This window comes from Protopterus annectens, chromosome 5.part0 (genome assembly GCF_019279795.1).
Source record: "Protopterus annectens isolate FY-2018-M chromosome 5.part0, PAN1.0, whole genome shotgun sequence".
In the NCBI taxonomy this organism is placed as follows: Eukaryota; Metazoa; Chordata; order Ceratodontiformes; family Protopteridae; genus Protopterus; species Protopterus annectens.
Genome location: NC_056735.1, coordinates 1,387,530,279 through 1,387,551,178, shown reverse-complemented (window position 1 = coordinate 1,387,551,178; position 20,900 = coordinate 1,387,530,279). Strand labels below are relative to the sequence as shown.

Here is a 20,900-nt window from a genome sequence, read left to right as displayed (position 1 = left end):
AAAGTGTGATAAGAGACTTAGGGACACAGGTGGACAGTAGTCTCACCTTCGATAACCACATCACCACAACAGTCAGGAAATCCTTCTATGTGGCACACCTCATCACTAAGGGCTTTTCATCCAGAAAAAAGGAGGTCATTGTCCCACTGTACTCATCCCTCATTAGACCCATTATAGAATAGAATGCCCTATTTGGCACGTACCCCTCAGGACATCTGCAACAACTGGAAAGGCCACAGAAATACCTCACTAAAAGAATCACAGGCCTAAAGCAGATGCCCTATGCTGACCGTCTAAAATAACTCCAGGTATACTCTTGTCGCATATCGTCTACTCAGAGGCGATCTGTGTTTAACATACAAGGCCATGTCAAACCCAGAGCTGTTGGACATGCTACATTTAAAGAAATCCCAATCCCTCAGAGCCACATGCTCTAGGGATCTAAACATTGTCATCACAATGAACAAAACATGCTGGAGGGATAGGTTCCTGAGCCAGAGACTCCCCAGACTCTGGAATAGACTCCCCATACATGTCAAGTAGAGCGCCTCTTTGACCCTCTTCAAAAGGAACCTTGACGACTAGATGGGAGATAGGAAATTTACCCCAGGGATCACATCAGTCACCCTGCTAGCATGGGTCCAGGGAAGTAAATATTATGGGAAGAAATAGCCAGGGAATTGTTATGGCTAGGCTGATATAGGCCCTAGGGCCGATAGCCTAGTACCAACCTATGAACTTAAAATGAAATATAATTTGAGCTATATCTTGAAATGCATTCTGACTGCACAATCAAACATTAAGACAGTTTCCCAACGTGGTCACCTGCGCTCTCTCTCTCTTTCTATTGCTCTACTTTAAAGTATAAGATTGCCATTCTTGTTAGGTTTAAAATGTGGATGATGCTTTTCTTGTTTCCATAAACTTTATTGTTGTGGAGTAGAGTCCGGCAAGCTAGTGTCCTGGTACATTTTTTGAGCTGAAGACCCTGCAAATGTCAAATTTATTTAAAAAAGTTTTACACCAGTTCCATTATCCACAGTTTTTCTTTGTATGCAAGCTGCAAAATTCACACCAACCATAGTTTGTTTGTGTCTTTCGGCTTTTGCCGGTTAGGGGTCGCCACAGCAGAACTCCAGTCTGCTAATGATTGGTAGTGGATTTATATGTACTGGGTTAACAGCCCTGATGCACAACCTTCAACGAAGGCACGCCCCATTCATGTATGCCTCCACACAGAAGACTATCTAGCTGAGAATCGAACGGGACAACGTCTTGCTATGAGGCGACAACGCTACCTTTTATGAAAAAATATATATATTTGCTTTAGGTTAACACAGCTCCTTCACAACTCACCCCTTCTTGCTTGGCTCAGACATTCTACAGAAACCTTCATGGAATGAAGCTTGTGGCTACAAGTGCATTTTATGTTATGTTACCCAGTTCACTTTTGGGATAAACTATCTGTATTACTGACACCACTCAGCTACTGGACGCTTTATTTTTAGGACTGCGATCCTAAACTCCCCCTAAGAAGCTTGCTTTCTTTGTCTTCTAGCTCTTTGTAACCACTTCAGTGATTATTATCTGTAACTACTGTGAACTTCACTGTGACTTGTTTTTTACCATATATGTGGGATGACACTTTTGAAGTGTGCGCACTATTCCTAAACATTCCTTCTCCACAGCTGCATAAGACTCTTCCTTTGACCAAAGTCTATGACTAAGGTATATACTGCTGGAAATTCTGCATTTGAAGAGATCTAAGTACAGCCCTGAGGCTGTGGTTTGAAGCATCTACCTGCACTATAAACTTTTGGCTACAATCAGAACTAGCTAATACAGGGAGTCCACTTAAGGCCTCTTTGAGATTTTGGAAAGCTTGCTTACAAGCCAGCATCCACATAATTCCATCTGAACTACTTTTTTGAGTAAGGGTCTGTGACAGGAGTGGTTATGGTGCTGCAATGAGGGACTCTGCTTTTCTGAAGAATGACCTTACTTGCTTTTTTATAATAAAAACAGGCATGCATGGCTAGTGTCATCTTTGGCAGGTTGTGACACAATTCTGATAAAACCTTTCCAATGACTAAGATAAATTATTTCCCCCATTCCTTCCTGACATTTGTTTATCTTAACAAACAACCTTCCCTTTCTTAATATGCTCCACTTACTTTAACATGTTCCATGTGCTCCTGCTAGGACTGACTAAAAACTGCAGTGGTTAACCTTCATACCTCTCAACTATCCAGAATTTCATAAAAATGTCCAGATTTCTGCTTCATATTTTGGTCTGTTCCTCAAAATAATTGCAGTTTTCTCTTAAATCAGAGGATTGCAGTTACTAAATAATGACAAGCAATTTGAATTTCAGATTTCACAGCCAAAGTAAATGGATGCTGAAACCAAATCTGCTATTTAACAACTTTCTAAATTTATAAGAACAATATTTAAAATCTGTCCCTGATTCTGGCCCTTTGTGCCCACATTATTTTTGGCTCTGACCAGAAATTTTGAGCAAGGAAGTTGAGAGGTACACGTACCTAAATCAAATTACTGTAAAATGATGATAGTGCTACTGTATTTTTATTGAAGTGTGCCATGGTTTACCCAGTGGTGTTCATTTTTTCTTCTGAATTTCCAAGCATTTTCTTGACAGGAATGGTCACATCTGTAGCAAAAGTGCATTTTGCAGTGCCTGCCAGGATGCACTTTATTAGCCTTTAGAAAATTGCTGGAGTATTACTCATTCAAAAAGGCATGTTGATAAATTCAAAGAACCCAAAGAGTGATAAATGCTGACTTCTCCCTCCATTCATTGCATATGTCAAAAGCACCCACACAGTGGTCGGATACTTAGTCACACCCAGTCTAATGCTTTCTTGGTCTTGGGCATGGGGTATGTACCTGTTTCTGTGTGACTATTTATTTTCATATACTCCAGACAAACCATAGTGATCTTGTCCTTTTGTTAGCATTAAACCAACCGGTAAGGCCCAGGAACTTCTGGATTACTGGATTACCTCCAGTTTCAATAGCTCCTCCAGTTCCTTATACAGGTTTACTTGACTTACTCAGGCATCCTGTAAGGAGCCTGCTTGACTGGCCACAAGGTTCCTGCAACTACCTGACATTCTACTAGTTGGGTGAATGTGTCCCCAGACTATTGCAGCACCACCACTGGATTTCTCCAATTTGTATAGAGGGCAGTAGTACCTCATCTGTTGAATTATAATGTTCAGGCTTCACTGAGGAGATTGACCAACTGCTGCCCCTTTGCTTCATTTTGTAAATCACTGCAAATATGAAGCACTAGTGACTAGTGTGGTGGTGCTTCATCATATTAACATAATAAAGTTTGTGTTTCCTGTTTGGGAACTCTACCAAATAACTGATATTACCTACATTCCTTATACAAGTGGAATGCTATCTGCAGCTTATTTTTGACAAACAGGAGTAGGCACCATTACCTTCTGCCTAAATGTATAGTCTCAGGCTCTCACTCTCCTATCATACCAGACATTTTTATTGATGTTGTTCTTGCGCAAGGTGTTCCTGTGTCAACCCCCATGAACTCCCCAAACTTAGTCCTGATATTCTACACATACTCCATAACAGATTCCTTGTGGGAATCATATTCATCTTCCCACTCATCACAAATTAACTTGAGAAGTCCTCTCACACGGTGACCATAACGTACTTCAAATGGTGTAAAACCTGGGTTTTCTTAAGACACCTCCCTTTATACAAAGACATTTTAATCTGGTATGTTAATGCTCTCAGCATGGACTTAACAGTGAAGTTATACCTTTTCATCAAAGCATTTGTTTGAGAAAAGTAGTCAGTACTTTCTAATTGCTTTACTCCACAACTTTCCATAAACAGGCTGGCAGGACTGAAATCAAGTTAGCCCCTCTGTCAGTACTTCTGGGCTCAAACTAACCTGTTAAAATCTTCTAAGAGAACATTTACCACTATTTCAGCTTCAACAGAAGACAGAGCCACCACTTCAAGGTGCCTAGCAGCACTGTCTACCACCACCAAGATACATCTCTTACTACATGGTGACAATACTTTAGGGTACCTAGTACCGCAGTCCCATCACCATAAAGCTATACCTCTAACCTGTAGTGCTTGGAGTACTACGATATCCCCATAATACCCATGGTTACCTTCTGAAATAGTTTTTTGGTAACAGGTAATGGTATTGATGCACTCTTAGCTTTATCGCCTGCCTTGACACTGCTCACATGTCTTGCAATATATTCTCATAGCCTTTCAGATGTTTGGCTAATAGGAAAAAAAATACATAATCCTCCTTTTTGTATGCTTTATACCCAAATGGCCTGAAAAAGAAATATCCAAGAGGTATTATCAGAAGTGCCCTCCTGTAGGTTCTTGGGACTACCAACTGATGTATGACTTCTCTTTCTAAACCTCTTTCAGGATATCTCTGCTTTAAGTGTCCATCTCATGCACAGTAACCTTCTACCCAAGTATACAGATATCCTCAACCCTTAAGAATTAGAAACCTCCTTCAGTACCTCTCTGAACTCTTCTAAGGGAGTATCTTTGACTTGCGCCAGACTCAAAGTCTCTCTTTGCGATGCTTTCAGTTCCCCTTCCAACAGAAGCCAGGCAATTTTCAACAACCGTCTCTCAGATTTAGACACACAGCTACCAACCATCTCTTCTCCTGAAGAAATTTCTTCCAAAGAAAGACCAGTATCTTTCAACACCTTGGCTGACCTGCAGGCTTCCTACTACTACCTAACTCTTTCCCTGAAGTTGCCATATCACAAGTCTTGTTGGAGGTATGAGCATTGTCTGACTCTTCTTCTGCTACCTTATGCATATGATCACCTCTATGCCTGACTCTGCGTGAGTGTCTGCACACAAGGTACTTTGACATCAAAGTAATTTCATATTAAAGCATCTGCTAGCATACCAAACACTTACACCTACTTGCCTCTCTGACCTCCCTCCCAGTCAAAATGAACCCAAACCAATGCACATGAAAATATTTCCTTCTAATGATTTTAACTGGTCCAAACTGTCTGGTCAAGTAATGGCCATCTGTAACAACTGCAGGTATAACAATAGGGAAACACTCCATATAACTGAATGTTCATAATCTTGTACATGTTTAACACAAGCAGAAGTGATCGAAACTCATTTGATCACTTCTGCTGGTGTTAAGTCCGTGCAAGATTGTGCACAGTGGGGATTGGGGAAATTGCCCTTTCCCCACTTTATTGTGATCTCAGAGTTGGTATATATAATTAGTGGGGGGGGGGGTTTGCACAAAATATAACTGTTTTATTTTTTCATTGTTCTGGCTTTTGGTCTTTTGGGCTCGATGGTTAGCCATTCAAGATTTGTGTCCTTTGATGTTTTAGCAATGGTTTCTTTACCAGGATAGGGTATATGCACTTGTGATTACAAGGAACATGTAAGAATGTGGTTTTAAGGGAATCTACTACTAGCATAGTGCTATCTTTGTTAGCTTCTTTTGCTCCCCAACCTGTCGCTGTGGACACCTGGTATGTACATGTCACACTGGATTACTCCGGAAACATTTTACTCCAAGACACAGATGAGTACTTAAGCCAATGGTTCTGCCTTTGTCTGTGACAACTGCAAAGATTTAGACTGCCCAATTGATTCTTCTATAATTATGTGTAGTGCTGGGTGCCCCCTTCTATTGCCATTGTGCCATGCTGGTGATATAAAGTTCATCATTTTGCCCACTTCTTCATACAAATTATTTACCACTTGCTCCCTTATTATACCATCTCCAAACATTTCATACACATTCACCTGATATCGACTCTCCGACCTATGAAACTAAGTGCTTCTTTCTTCAGTGTAATCAATGACCCTGTCCTATGCTTTTTTCCACTGTTCCCCAAACATTTACCTATAAGCCTCAAAAGTATGTTTAAAATACTCACACATTTTTTACTCTACAATAATCTTTCCAGAATCTGACATTTTAGACACAACATGCATTGCCTTATCCATGAGTAGAAAAGTTGAATACCTCATCTACTGACATGGGTCAAGCTGGTTTGACATATACATATGAATACCTGGATAACTCTATTAAAATCATCTTCCCTCTTTATATTGCAGAAACAATTTAACACTGTTTTAGTATCCAGAGATCAGCTTTCAGTTACTCATGACCTCAAACATGCACATTTGGCTGATGAGACTGGCCTTTTCAAAAACTTTGCAGAAAAGATTTCTTGCAGTCCTTGAAAACATAAGACACTAAGACAGTGCACTCTTCAATATGGGTGTATCCTCATTTGTGTACCCTGGTAATTACAAGACAACAGGGACACACTACATTGCTCAACTACTTTTTCAGATGTGCAGAATTGTATAATAAACATTTTGTTATAGACATGTCACTCTGATTCACTGAAACATACATAACAACGAATGCAATCACTTGCTATCACTCTGATTCACTATTACATACATAACAATAAATGCATTCACATGCTTTAAAGTGTAACTGCTAGGTCTTGCTGGGAGGAAAGGATACTGGTTATCTGCATTAATCAGACAGTTCTGAATAATGAAATCCTTCTTGGATAGGCCATGAAATCTGTCTCACATTTGTTTTGTGTGGGATGAGGCCATTGCATCTTGTATTCAGGACAAGTAATATCTGAAGCACACAAACTAAAATATTAAGCAGGCAAATTATCAGAATCCTTGATCTGGCTAAGGGCAAATGTTAGCATTCTGCTCCACACAACTCATCTCTTATGTTATACACTATCTTCGTACATATCAGATGTTCTGGTGCATATCCTTTTGCACAGTACAGATTATGTGTGGTTATTAGACATAATGTACCCCCAGCCCATTCTTTCATCCACTGCTTTAAATATACAAGCAATACAAATCCTATATGGCAGTTACTACTCAGGTAAGCAAAATGCCAGTCTACTGAAATTTTGAAGTCTCAAATTTAGGCATCCACATTTCTAAAAATACTAGTTTTTAACTATTTTTAATTTACAGAGAGATGTACCATACCATACAGGTTACAACTCAGAGAAAGTAGAAATCACAGCTAGCATTTTCAGAACTTTGGTGACTCTTAAAATTATGAAAGGTGCCAATACAAAGCACATTTCAGCAGTGTCCTGAGTAAAGACAGACAATTTAACCTCTTATAATGCAGAGCATTTCAAAGGGTAACATATCCATATTTCTAAACTTCATATGCAAAGAAGAAAAAGATGTTTACAAATCTCTGAAATGCAATAAAACAAAATTCGAAGACGTGACCTTTTTTTTTTTCAGGACAAAGAAATTCAATCTATTGGCGATGGTAAGGAAAGACTACCTTGTGGGATCCCTACAGTGAATCTTTACAGGAAGGTGCTGCATGAGAATAAAACAATAATTTTCTAATGGAAACAAGTGACTGTTATACATAGTAATTTAAACAACAGCCATTGAAAAATTATAATAATAACATTCTTAAATATGAATCACAGACTTCAGGATTCCTTAGGCTTGCACAACCGGAGTGAATTAAGAATATTAGTACTGTTTGGAAGATGTGAAACAGGCAACATGCAATAGCAGTTGCTAATAAATCTGATTTATGAATGCTAACAAATGCAAGATTACTTGTTAATAATCTAATTCCAATACTTGTTTAAGTTCTGTAGAAAGCTGAAAATACTTCAAAATGCTGATGTGTGGCTTGATATTTATTCATCCCTGCTGAGTAAAAGACATTTTAAAATAATTAGAATTTTATGATAGTTAAAAGCTTACCTGATTGTCTGTGCCAACATCAAGCAAAACTGGGAGACATGTCTGTGGGTTTACTCCACCACATGCTGTATAGAGAGCAAGCTTTCCTACAGGAATTCCCATACCATAACTTCCCAAGTCCCCAAGGCCAAGAATGCGCTCTCCATCAGTTACTACTACAGCCTAAACATGAAATGCAAAGAGTTATTTACTTACTATCAGTACATATCAGAACACTTGATGATTTCTAAAAAAATAGTTTAGTTTTATTGACAATTCATCAACTGTAAAAGGATGTGATTTACAACGAGAACCATGAAATGCACAGATTAGAAGATTAAAACATTCTGTTGCATCTTATTATTTATTTATTTATTGCATCTGTTTATCAGGATAATTTGAATGGGCAAGAAAATTACCCTTTTCAACAGAGACTCGAGCAGAAAAGCTCCAGAGAAAATTGCACAAAAACAGATAGTCAGGTTGATTAAATAAGTATACAAAACTGATTGTCAGGTTGCATAGAGCAGCTTGCCAGATTAATTAGACATAACAGTAAAGGAAAGGAATAAGTAAAAGGATCACATAACTCAATCTTTTCATATATACCAATATTTTCCTTTCCTTCTGACTCCACAACTGTCAGTGGGAGGTTATGAATACAGATGTTTTCTTACCAAATCAGTTGATCTATGAGGGACCAATTGGTGGTGGTTCTATAATTGGAGTTATCATCTCTTTGTGTTTGAGGAAGATTTGACACAGACACCGACATTCATTTATCGGACTTTCTGATAGTTCACTAGCAGAGACCTTGGAATGTGCATTGGACTCTACCTTCTATTTCTAAGAGAGGCACTTTCAACCACCACCGTGCTAACTGTGATGACACAAGCTCGGAGTTTCTCCCACCAATTTGTATGGATGGCAGATTGTTGACATTTACTGCAGTGATTCATATTACACTCTTTTACCAGGCAGTAAAGCTAATTCTGGCATGTCTTTTGGCTCATTATCTGATGACCAGATTGGCACTTGCCATGGTTTGCTGCTTTAAGTACTGAATTCAAGAATTTTTTTCAAGACAAGAGTCAGAAGTGTGATCTGAACTGTGTAAGCAACTGAAAAAAAATGGCGGTGTTGATGGCAGAGTTTAATGTCTTGGTACACTGTCCTACTACAGCATGTGATCTCACTGTGAGCACGTACCAGCATAGGGTGCGTGTTCTACCAAGTATAGAATCTTATCAGAAATAAATGCCAATCTCAGATCGAATACAGGATATACCCAGTTGAATACTCACCAAGAAAGGTCCCTGATTTTTGATCCAGTAGACATAAAGTAGTCCTATCAAGTGTACAAAATCCATATCTTACAGTAAGTGACTACTGCAAATCCTGTGCAGAGAATGAGTCAATGTGCCTCTAGGGTGATGACTGTGAAGTGCAACACCAGAGAAACTGAAAAGTTGAGGGCTATTTCAACTAAAATTCTGAAACACCACCTACAAAAAACAGGAAAAGTATAGCAATGTTCTTTAAAGAATCCCAGTAAATTTATCACAGCTTACTAACTGTTTTGATTAACAGGACAAATGCAAATACAATTTTCCACCAAGGTTAGTTAATATATTTACTTCAATGTTTGTCCATGAGCTCTGCAATGCCAACAAGAAGTCCAAAAGTGAAAATATGGAAATATGTCTGACATTAAAGACGTAGCTAGCCATCATCTTCTCTTGTGTCACTCTTGGCTTAACTGTCTAGTTCATGGAAGTAAAATTGGTTGTCAAGACTATCTGAAGGGCTAAATACCAACGACCTGAATGATGAACAGATCACAAAGAGACATTGACATTTCCTATAACAGAATTCAAAAAGTCCACTCCCCTTAGTCCAACATGAATGGTAAGAAAGGTTATTACTTGAAATAACAGTATAAATCAATCTAGTACTTAAAAATGTTATTGCATGTAAATGGCATTAAGGAGATCAAAAGGCTGAAATCTATTCTGCTTGGAAAGCAGGAAATCAAGCCTAAAAGCTATATGGATGTGGTCTGGGTGAATTATTACTGTGAAAACAGCAGTCCTTTCATTTCATGGTTTAACAAAACAATATGCATATCAGGAGGAATGTAAGGGCAACATGTGCACGTTTTAGAATCAATAGGTACGAGCTTGTAATAAATTTTCCTTCAACAGAACTCCCAAATACTAAAATGAGTAATCAAGACAGAGTTACACGTTCACTGCAATTTCTGGTCTTCTCAGCCAGTTTTCACCAGTCATTCTTATGCCTTGAGTATTACAGGCAGAAGCATTAATAGAATATGGAAGAAAACTACACCAATAACTGTTCTAACAGTTTCACTTTAATTCTACCACAGGCTTTCAGCATTTTAAGAAAAAAGGCAGTTCACAGACTCAACTGGCAGCAAATCGTGGGCTTCTCTTTAATTTAAATTTGCTGCCAGTTGAGTCCGTGAACTTCCGTTTTAATTTTATTCACTTTTCAGTGTTTTTTCTATTTCTTTTGGGGCATTTTAAGAAAACTGGAGAAACCCCAAGGCTTCATATTTCTATATATGTATTAAATTTGGTATATACTGTTTACTGTCTAAAATAAGATAAAACACCATCATGTGGGCAAGCCAAAGTTTCAAATAAATAAGAAAACTCTAAATTGTAGTCTGTGTTGACTTGGAGGTCAAACTAAGCACAGCCCCTTTACAGTGGAGGCCCACAGAGAAAAAATCCAAACACTGAAACAAAGACTTGCTAGTGATATGGAGAATGGTTTCAGGATGCATAGTAAAGCACAGATAATAAATGTAAGTATTGTGTACCTGATTGCTAAAGGATAATATAGAGTAAAGCAAAAAAAAAAAAAAATCAGGCCAATTAATACAATATTAAACATACTTTATGGAAAGAAAATACATAGGAAGGAGGTGTACTCATGTGAAGGATGCAGGGGCAATTACACAAAGGTAGGAGATTACAGGAGGGTGGGACAGCAAGGGTTATAAATCACAAATGATGCTGATAACAGCCAAAAATGGAAGAGATGCTATCAGTAAGGATATAGTGAGTGTATATAAATTATATATATAGGGTGATGGTAATCAGCCAGTGAGTGTAGATATATATATATATATATATATATATATATATATATATATATATATATCTATCTATATGGGTCTACCTGACAACGCCGACGATGAGAACACCGACACCAGAAGATGGAAAACTGAGATGACCGACGGATGAAAACCCCAAAGCTGAGAACACTGACATGTGAAAAGGCTGTGTAAGTATGCGGTAGTGACGGACGTTAGGGTTAGGGTGCGAGTAAGGTAAGTGTGAGATATTGACAGACTCTGGGGATATGGGTGGGTTAAGTGAGTTAGGGTTAGGGTGCGGGTTAGGTGAGTGTGCGATAGTGACAGTCTTTAGGGTTAGGGGGCGTGTTAAGTGAGTTAGGGTTAGGGTGCGGGTTAGGTGAGTGTACGATAGTGACAGTCTTTAGGGTTAGGGGCAGGTTAAGTGAGTTAGGGCGCGGGTTAGGTGAGTGTGCGATAGTGACGGACATTAGGGTTAGGGTTTGGGTTAAGGTTATAGATAGTTGTGTATGTAAGGTTTTGTGTGGGTTTGTAAGGATTTTGGTGTGCTTGTGTTGTGTGTGTGCTTTTTGGACAGGGGATTTGTTTTGTTTGTTGATTGTCGGGATTGTTGTGTGTCAGGCATGTGAGGTTTCGTGTTTGTGAACTTTCGGTTATGTGGTGTCGGTGATTTCGTTGTCGGTGTTGTAGTGCGTCGGTGTTGTCAGGTAGACCCAGATCTATATATATATATATATATATATATATATATATATATATATATCTATAGGGTGAGGGTAATCAGCCAGATAATGAAAAACTTGATTGAAGAAATTACACTGTGCATGTACTTTAAATGTTTTCTTTGGCTTGAACTGTAGCCATTCATATATAGTATTCATTGAAATGAGACTTTTGAAATCATAAATGTCAAATGCTTTGCATAAGCAAAGTAACCCAAAATACAGCATAACTTGAGGTCCTATGACTGGTATGGTTGTATTTAGTTTTGGGGAGAGGGGTGAAAAGGCACTCTACCATATGAGTGGCAGGGCTGTAATAACAAAAAATTGTTGTCATAAAACCAAACTTAATTTCAGTCAGCTTTAGTGAACTTATTTGGAAGTACTCAAAGAAGGGAGTTACAGGATTTAACTATGTAAGTAAGTGACTTAACTATAGTCAGACCTAACAAAGAATAGTGCCTGACACTGATACCAATGGTATATTGTGCCACAAAGGAATGGGTATTCATTATTTGGCAAGGAAGACAATGTCTGAAATAAGTAAAATGCAGATTTCTGCTAGGAAGATGACCTTGCTGTGCTGAAATGGGAATGAAAAGAGTTATCAAACATCTAACACAAGATAAGGAAACAGTGATATCAACATGTCACAGTAAAGTAAATAATAATTCTAATAGTATCAATTGGCCGAGTTACAAAATAATGTAACAAAGACCTGATTTGCTTTGTTCTGTTCTTTTATACTGTCACTATAACATGGGAGGGCATATCTGAAATCTAAGGTGCACAGTGTCAGGTTTGAGAATGCAGTCTTCCAAACTGCAAAACTATTCCAAATAAATAAAAGTAGCAAAGAGGCAAAATAAACAAAAATTAATATAAATGCATATAAATCTGTATAAATAAGTACATAAGTTTTGCCTTTAGAGTTTGAAGCAAGTGTACCATGGTCTTGGTTTAAGACCCAAAATAAATACATCCAAATAGGCTTCTACCCTGAATAACCACAAAGTACAGTGACAGGCCCTGGCTTCCCAGGATTTTCCCCATCTTTCTCTCTCTTTGAACTCAATACCTTAAAATGTACACACAAAAAATAGTTTCCAGGCGAGACTAGTAATATCTTTCTGTACCACCCTGTTCGTCTTTACAATAGTACTACCAGCAGATAGACCAGTCCAGCATACCAACTTACCAGTTATTGAATCACTTTATGAAGTAAGCCAACTAAAACAGGAATACCCAATGGTAGTCATAGCTTAGCACACCTTTTCCATTTCAAAGATGCATGCCACTCCTTGCACACTACATCTAGCAGTATCATTATATCAAGCAGATAAACAACCAGCCACAAACTTTTAAAATGAAACAAGCAGAACTCCTTAGTAAAACAAAACTATGCAATGTAGTTTGAAAAATTAAATACATAGACAAGGTGGAGTGTTTCAACAGAAACATGGCTTTTATAAAACACTAACTATCCAGCTATTTTCTTACTAACTTTTTTTTGCTAAAAGAGCTGGCAGCCTATTTTCTACTAAGAAATGCTAAATATATTAAGGCATCTCAAAATAAAAGTAAACACTCTCTTGTAGGGAGTCATAAAGTATATGAAGCAAATATGTAAACATGCCTAATACTGCTGGGCAAGGTTGTAGGATGTATATTAAAGCACAAATAATTATTGTAAATATTATGCACCTGGTTACTAGAGGAAACATGTATCAAGCAAAGTAGAAAATCATCAAGCCAATTTATCTAATAAAAACTGTTAAAAATGCTCCTGTGAGATAGGTTCCCAGGAAGAAGGTCACACCATCTGACTTCTAAAGGGATGTCTCAGAACAGACAATCACTGAGACATGTACAATTAGTATAAGGGCATTCAAGCAGATATATCCAGTACAGATGTCCTTGACATGTTCCTGTCCCTTTATTTCAGTTTTTAATTATAATAATAGATTTCAGTTTGATGATGCAATGCCTTAAGTTGCAGGAGAGATCTGGCTTAGCCTGGTTAAATGTAAACATGCCTAAATGCATGTCTAAATGGCAACCTCTTCCCATAAAAGAAAATGTCACATATTTACATTTCAAATTTGTCTACATTTGTACAGTAACAGAAATACATGCCACGGGAAATGTTTTTCACATAGTTTGCCACAACTGAAGTTTTATATATCTGTTTCATTTCTACATACAGGAACAAGTCATTTTACAGCTTTGCTGCATTTCTACAAAAATACACTTGCAGATTTATAGACAGTACTTAACACACTGGATGCATTTTTCTCTTTTTTTAATTTCTCCAAATGTTTTGAGGTTCTAGTACCATAATGTGAATGGGCTCCCATTCTAAGTTAGCATACGGTTAGAGATTAAGAAATCAGTACTGCTTCTGTCATTTTCATTTTTCAGTAGCCAAGAGGGTTCTTCTCAGCACCCACAATGTACCCAGATTTATCTCCTAATGAAGCTCATACCAGGTTACATGCATCAGTAGCACATTTAAGTATGACTGTAAATTCTTTTTTATTAGTTCCTGTTTCTCCTACTACAATTTGAACTGTCTAGGTATCTTTCTTCTACACTGTTCTCATTTCTGCCTGAAAATCCTGGTATTTTATGACGATCTCTCACTATACAAGAAACTATAATTGCTGTGTGTAATAGTTTCAATGACTAATGCTGTTTTTTTTTCTTGGACTACTATATCTGTTTTTCTTGTAACTATTTTCTCAGATATTGGTATTGGGTGATCCCATTTGATCAAAACTTTATTAGTGTAGATAATGCTTTGTGGTTCTTGTTTCTAGTGCGTCTCAGCTTCTTCTATACTGTAGTGTCTGCACAATCTCCAGTGCAACAGTCTTGCCACATTATTGTGCATTTTTGTATACAAATCCTCATCTATGAATGTATCACAACCAGTAAGGGGATGTGCAGCTATTTCTTGTTCTACTTTACAGAACCTGCATTTGTCTGTTTCTTTAGACTTAACTAATCAAATGAACGTGTAGCCTATTCTCCTGGGCATTCATTATTAGTCTTTCATCTTTAGGTTTAAATTTGCTTCTTCTTAACGAATTCTGCATCAAATCCTGGTCAACATGTAATTGTTCTACAGGTTTTCAATACTTGTCACTAAGGTTGTGGACTTTTCAGTTTTCTTTCCTTTTCTTATAGTCCTTTGGTTCATATTCTTTCTTTTGTATTTTTTAGCACTTTCAGTTGCTGTCTGATTCATATCTACTTCTAGTTGCATTTCCATTCCCACTCCTTCCCAAAATGCTTCTGCTAAACTAAGCAAAAAAGTCATCTTAGACATCTCTTCTTTGTGCTTTAGAACATTCAATATGTTGGGATCTCAGGAGGCTACCAAATATGTGTGAAGTCCCAATTATAAACCTAAACATTTAGCTGATTTTGAGGAGGTCCATACCTCCTTCAGTGCGAGGGACATGTAATCTTGGTATAAACCATTTTTATATACCATTTCATAAGCATGGAGCATTTTCTTGTTTTCTTGTCCAGATGGCTCAGTGCTGTTTGGGGTCCAGTCAAACATACCAAAGCTGTAAGTTAGAACAAGAACAAATGATTTATAGCCCAGAATTTATTCCTTGATGTCAAGGCATTTTTCAATATCCGAGTTAGTCTTCTGAAGTACTCTGTAGTATGTTTGTTCTCATTTGTTCATGATTTATTGCCAATCCTTTATCTATTCCCAGTTCTCTCCTGTTTAAGTTCCTTCATATTACATTAATGTCCCATGCTGACATTTTCTGGTGCTGTAGCTTTCCTTTTACAAATGTTGCCTTTGTTCATTTATCAAGAGTAAATGCCATTCTTATTTTATCTGAAACATTTGTAACTATTTGTAGTTGTGCTTTCAAATCTTTATCTGATGAACTATACAATTCTAAGTCATACACAAAAAGAAGATGAAAAGTATTTAAACAAGTCTGATTTCTGGAATTCAGGCTGTAACCACAGCCTACTTCATTAAGTAACCAGCTTGATGTTTTAAGGGAAAGGCAAAACAGCAGTGGTGACAAAGAATCACCCAGGAATATCCCCAGTGAATTTTTATCCTTAGGATAATAATTTGTCCTTTATCATGTCTCAGTTGCAAAATGGTTTGCCACTGTTTCATAGCTGTTATAATGCAACTGATCAATGGGTGGTGTTTCCTGTACATCTGTAAGCAATCCATTATCCATGAATGTAGAATGCTGTTTAATGTTGTTATCCATGCCATACTTAAATTCTTCCCCTTTCTACTGATCTCAATTATGGCTTTGTTTAATAACAGGTTATTATTTGTTCCATATGAATTTTAATTACTTGTTCTGTTTCCATGACTGATTTCTTTTCTAAATGACTTTAAAATTTGCCTGCATTAATTCTAAAATATAATGTATATTTTGCAGAAGGCAAGATACTGATCTGTAGGTCATACAGTAGTTTGCAGTTTCACTCAAGGAGGAGTATCATTTTTTTCCTGTTGATAGCCAGGCTGGTAACTGTTCTCCTGTTCTCCTGTTTGTAAACTCACAGAATGAGTAAAAAAGTAAAACTGATGTGAGAGCACTCATCAGTCACCAATTCTTTAAAACATCATTGTTAAAGCATCTCATTTTAAGTTGTGTTATGAGTTTGCATACATTAATAGAACAAAAACAAGCCTTTATAACAGTTTCCATTATTACTGTCTTGCAGTACATGTATATGTTTTACTTAATAATTTTCATTCACACCAACATTGCATAAATTGCTCAAATCCTGCCTTACTTTAAAACTTACCCCTCTTCCTGACCGTTACTCTTAACCTTTTTCCACAAATTCCATTTATTTCTATGACATTTTCACCTTCCCTTTTCTAAAGATCCCAGCTCCAATTATGTTATCTCCTTTATAAGATTCGATAGTTCCATTACAGTTGTTCTAGAGTTTAAATTCCATTTTCTAGCAATTGCTTTTCTGGACACATACTATGAAACTTAGTAAGGCCTTACTATGACTGGACATCTCAGATCTCAGCTATATACAACCAGCTCAAAACAATACTTTCTTTATTTACCATGATTTGTTCCTTCAACATTTCTTTCAATGTAATCTGTACATAATTTTTTAAATTTACCAACTTGTTGCACTCCCTAAAAAAAGCTTCCCAATTTCCTCTCTCTTCCCCATCACATCTCAGGATTTACTATGTACCTGAGGAAAAATATTCTGATGTCTACCTAGGGTATAAAAACACCCACTTAGACACTTCCAAGCAAAAATCTTAAACCTATCGGACTTCACTGCATACATGAGAGCTCTGTAAATTTCTTACCATTGTTCTTTTGTGATATTTTTTTTTTTGTTGTTTTTATGTTTTCCCCCCAATTCTTTCTACCATTCTCTGAGTCCTATAATTATTATGCAATATCTTACATGCAGTAAAATTATTCTTTTTTTTTAAATGCACCTTCCATTCTAGACTTCATTAAAATCTCTACCAAAGATGGTCTTTCACCCAGCACAACTGTTATCAATTCCTGATAGAGAAGGCAATGTCTAACCTGCAGTCCAAACTCCTACTTAGCCTCATTCTACTCTACTACTTTTCCCTACCAAGTTATATGTTACCAATACCCTCACAACTTTGCTAATTTCCTCCAGCTCCCTCTCACCTACTTTGTACAACTCCATTTGCATACATCACTACTAGTTAAATGTCCTTTTCATATGGCTTAGTTCATAACATCACTTTTAAAACCAACAAAAAGCTTGTGATAGGATCTATCACATGTTTAACTGAATAGTTCAAAATAAACATACATAAAAAAAATAAAAACAAACATAAAAAAAAAAAAAAAAAAAAAAAAAATCCATTTATATTATATTAAACAATTGAGTATATCTCAGAGCTTGTCATATTTACTACTTATCATCATGGTGTTTCAGACTTGGTTAGTATAACCCAAACTGCTTAATGCACATATTTTATTTAACTTTAGATAAAACAGTCAACAATTACAGGTGGTTAAAACTGTATCACATTAGTTTATTATTCTCTTAAATCAAAAAAAAAGTTAAAAATTTTTTTCAAATTATTAGTTCATGCCTTAGTCTCTCAATCTCAACCATTAATTGCACTTTATAATTGTACATCTGATACCCAAATTTAAAAAATATAGACATTGTGAAATGTTACTTTCAATACTAAATATATGTGTGTAGGTCATCTACACAATTCATAATGTGTTGTGGAAAATGTAATCTTCTACTTTCAAAAAATAGCTTTATTTGGATTTTATCGTTAAGGCCTGGGTGGTTTATCCAATTATTTGTTTTCCTATGTAGTAAACTATTCATCCTAAACATTTAGCCTTTATTAATATAAATACATTGATTGCAATGACCACAGGGGTGTGTGTTTCTATTCACTGTCAACCTGTTAACTAGTGGATGTCTTGGTCTACATAGGATACTCATTCCTAGGGGAACCTGAGCTAGTGGTCATTGCTTCATGTGCCATAAAATATGGTTTCAGTACTTGTTTTCTTAAGGTCTCCACGGTTCATCTCCAAGCCATATAAAAAAGAGGTCCCACACAAAAGGCTCAATAGACGAACAGGAATAACTAGGCCCCACAAGTTATGAGTAAGCATCAGTCCAAATAGTACGAATAAACCATCCAAACATGGAAACTCACTCATTGGATACGAACCAAACATTTTTCTACTGTCGCTTTGTGGATCTAATCTTTTTATATGGCTTGAGGAGATGAACTCCCTATCCATTTTTGACGGAAGTATTTAGAATAAGTATGCATCCCGCCATGTATTTCAAAAACGCCTTAAAGGACAAATTTATGAGGGTATCTAGATTGAATCAACAACAGAAACTGTTATGTTTCAGGAATAGGAATGAAGGAAGAGAAGAGAGAGAGGAGAGTAAAAAAAAAAGAAATACAGGTTCCCTAGGAATGAAGTTAGAGCTTAACCTTACTTTTAAAATGAGGAAACACAGTACCCTGTGGTCATTGCAATCAACACCCTACTACAGGACGATTTAATTTTTTTAACACTAAACACAACTGTGAAAGTAAAATGTCATATATGGCTAAATGTTTAGGATGTAATAGTTACTACATAGGGAAAACTTAGGGAACACACGCACCACCTTAGAGTAGGGGTAAGAAACCAATAATGAATCTTTGCACACATATATTTAGAGACACCTCAGGATGCCATTCGGAATTAAATATATATATGCCAAAATACTTCCCATTTTCCTTTCCCTCATGTAGATGTAACAATTATAAAGTGCAATTAATGGTTGCTTTTCAGTGTGCTTATTTCGCTTTGTTGCTTTCGCTTATTGTTGAAGCATTCTTCCATGCATTTAGTTCATAGAATACCTTCTGTTGCTTTGTAAGCATATTTATTTATTTACTTATTTATTTATTTAAGGATGGTGCAGTGGTAGCGTTGTCACCTCACAGCAACAGGTTCTTCGGTTCGATTCTTGGTTGGAGTGCCTTCTGTGTGGAGTCTGCATATCCTCCCTGCATTTGTGTGGGTTTCCTCCAGGTGCTCCAGGTTCCTCCCACATCACAAAGACATGCATCTTAAGTGTTTCTCCCTGAGCCTCCTCTGAAAATTGGCTTTGTTCCAAGTCGTACGTTCCTGGTAAACAAATGTTAAATAAATAAAAATAAATAAATAAATAATGTATTGTTGCCCTGGTTAGTCCCACTAGAGTAGTAGTCTATCAGTACATACATGAGGATGCATTCATTCTGACAATGGGGACATTTTGGCTAGGGCACCACAAACTCCCAACTTCTTTTTGGTAAGTGCTGTGGACCTTTTATATTCACCTGAATTGCCATCAATTCAGGCAGCAGAGACCTTGGTTTAATGTACCGTCTGAAGGAAAGCACACTCAAGAGTGAATACCTCTGTTATGCTGCTATGTAGTGTCAGTACTGAAAAATTAATCACATAGCATGGAAACAACTTACAGTCTTCCTCTAACACCACATTTGAGAATGGTACCTGGTAAGTAACTGATGCTAATATATTCTGTACAGTTGTTTCTACTCTTCTTACAGACTTGCATCTAAAATCCTTCTGTTTCTTTATGTCTCAGACTCTGTGAGATCTACTTTAACCACCTGGCTTAAAACCAATTCAGGCAGATGGGACCTCAGTTTAACATTTCTTCCACAGAATAGCACACTGGTATGCCATACTGCAGTGTTGTTAGTGGAAAATGAATCCAAGCATCTGCCAAAAGCCCTACTCTTGGAAGACTGCAGTAAGTCATTTATATGATGAACACGTCTTTTGGATCATTACCCCCTTTAGGTATTACAGCTACCACTGCTTTCTTCGAAGATGCTGGTACTTTTCCTCCTCTTTAAATAATGTTAAACAAAACCTTCCACATCTTTATCAGTTTTCCCCTCCTAGCTTCCAAACTTCCACAGAAATACCATCCATTCCCAGGGGCTTTCCTGAAGATTTGTTATACATCGCAATTTTTATCTCATCTCCTCCTATCCTAACAATTTGTAATTCAGCCTCATCTACCTCTAACCTTGGCGTATTTAATTCTTACATTTCTCTGCTTTATACAGAGTTTCATAGAATTTCAGAAATATTTCTAATACCTCTACAGGATCTCTTGTTACCTTCCTTGTTATAGGCTCCCTAAGCTTGGCAACAGCCCTTTCTACTTTCTGTTGCCTGAGTTTGTTGTGCTAAAAGTTTTTGTGCTCTTTTGTTATTATCAAAAAAACAGTTGCTTAACAGCAGACTTTCTAAACTCATGCATATTATTGAGGTAATCTCTTATTTTCTGCTTAGCATTCTGCAGTTGATCCTCTTCTTGTTCTGTGAGAGTCCCCGTATTCTGCAGTACTTTAAAATGTATGAGTCCCGCTACATAATTCCTGTTACTTCTTAACCTTACCTCCCTTTCTTTTATTTCTACCTTATTTTTAAACTCAACCTTAATTTTATCCCACTCCCTAGCTAAATTTTCAGAAGAAATTTCTATCCTTTCTAATACCTCCTCAATAATCTCCACTACCATTCCTTAAATTCCTCTCTTTTCAACAAATAGGTGGGAAAGCACCAGTATCTCATTTTTATTTCATTACCCTGTGTTTTTATTTTAGTTATTATTGGTGCATGACATGAAATGGTTATTAATGTGGTTTTATGGAGGGGAGGCAAACATCTGACCACATTAACAGA

General features: G+C 36.9%; 1 protein-coding gene across 1 annotated transcript in view; it reads right to left on the bottom strand.

The window, feature by feature from the left end:
* The window catches only part of ME3 (malic enzyme 3), a 1,533,849-nt gene that overhangs the window by 667,321 nt on the left and 845,628 nt on the right, over window positions 1-20,900 (bottom strand). Inside the window, exon 10 of the mRNA XM_044071202.1 lies at window positions 7,810-7,971. Within this exon, the coding sequence (XP_043927137.1) occupies window positions 7,810-7,971 (162 nt within the window). The remainder of the gene's footprint in view (window positions 1-7,809; window positions 7,972-20,900) is intronic.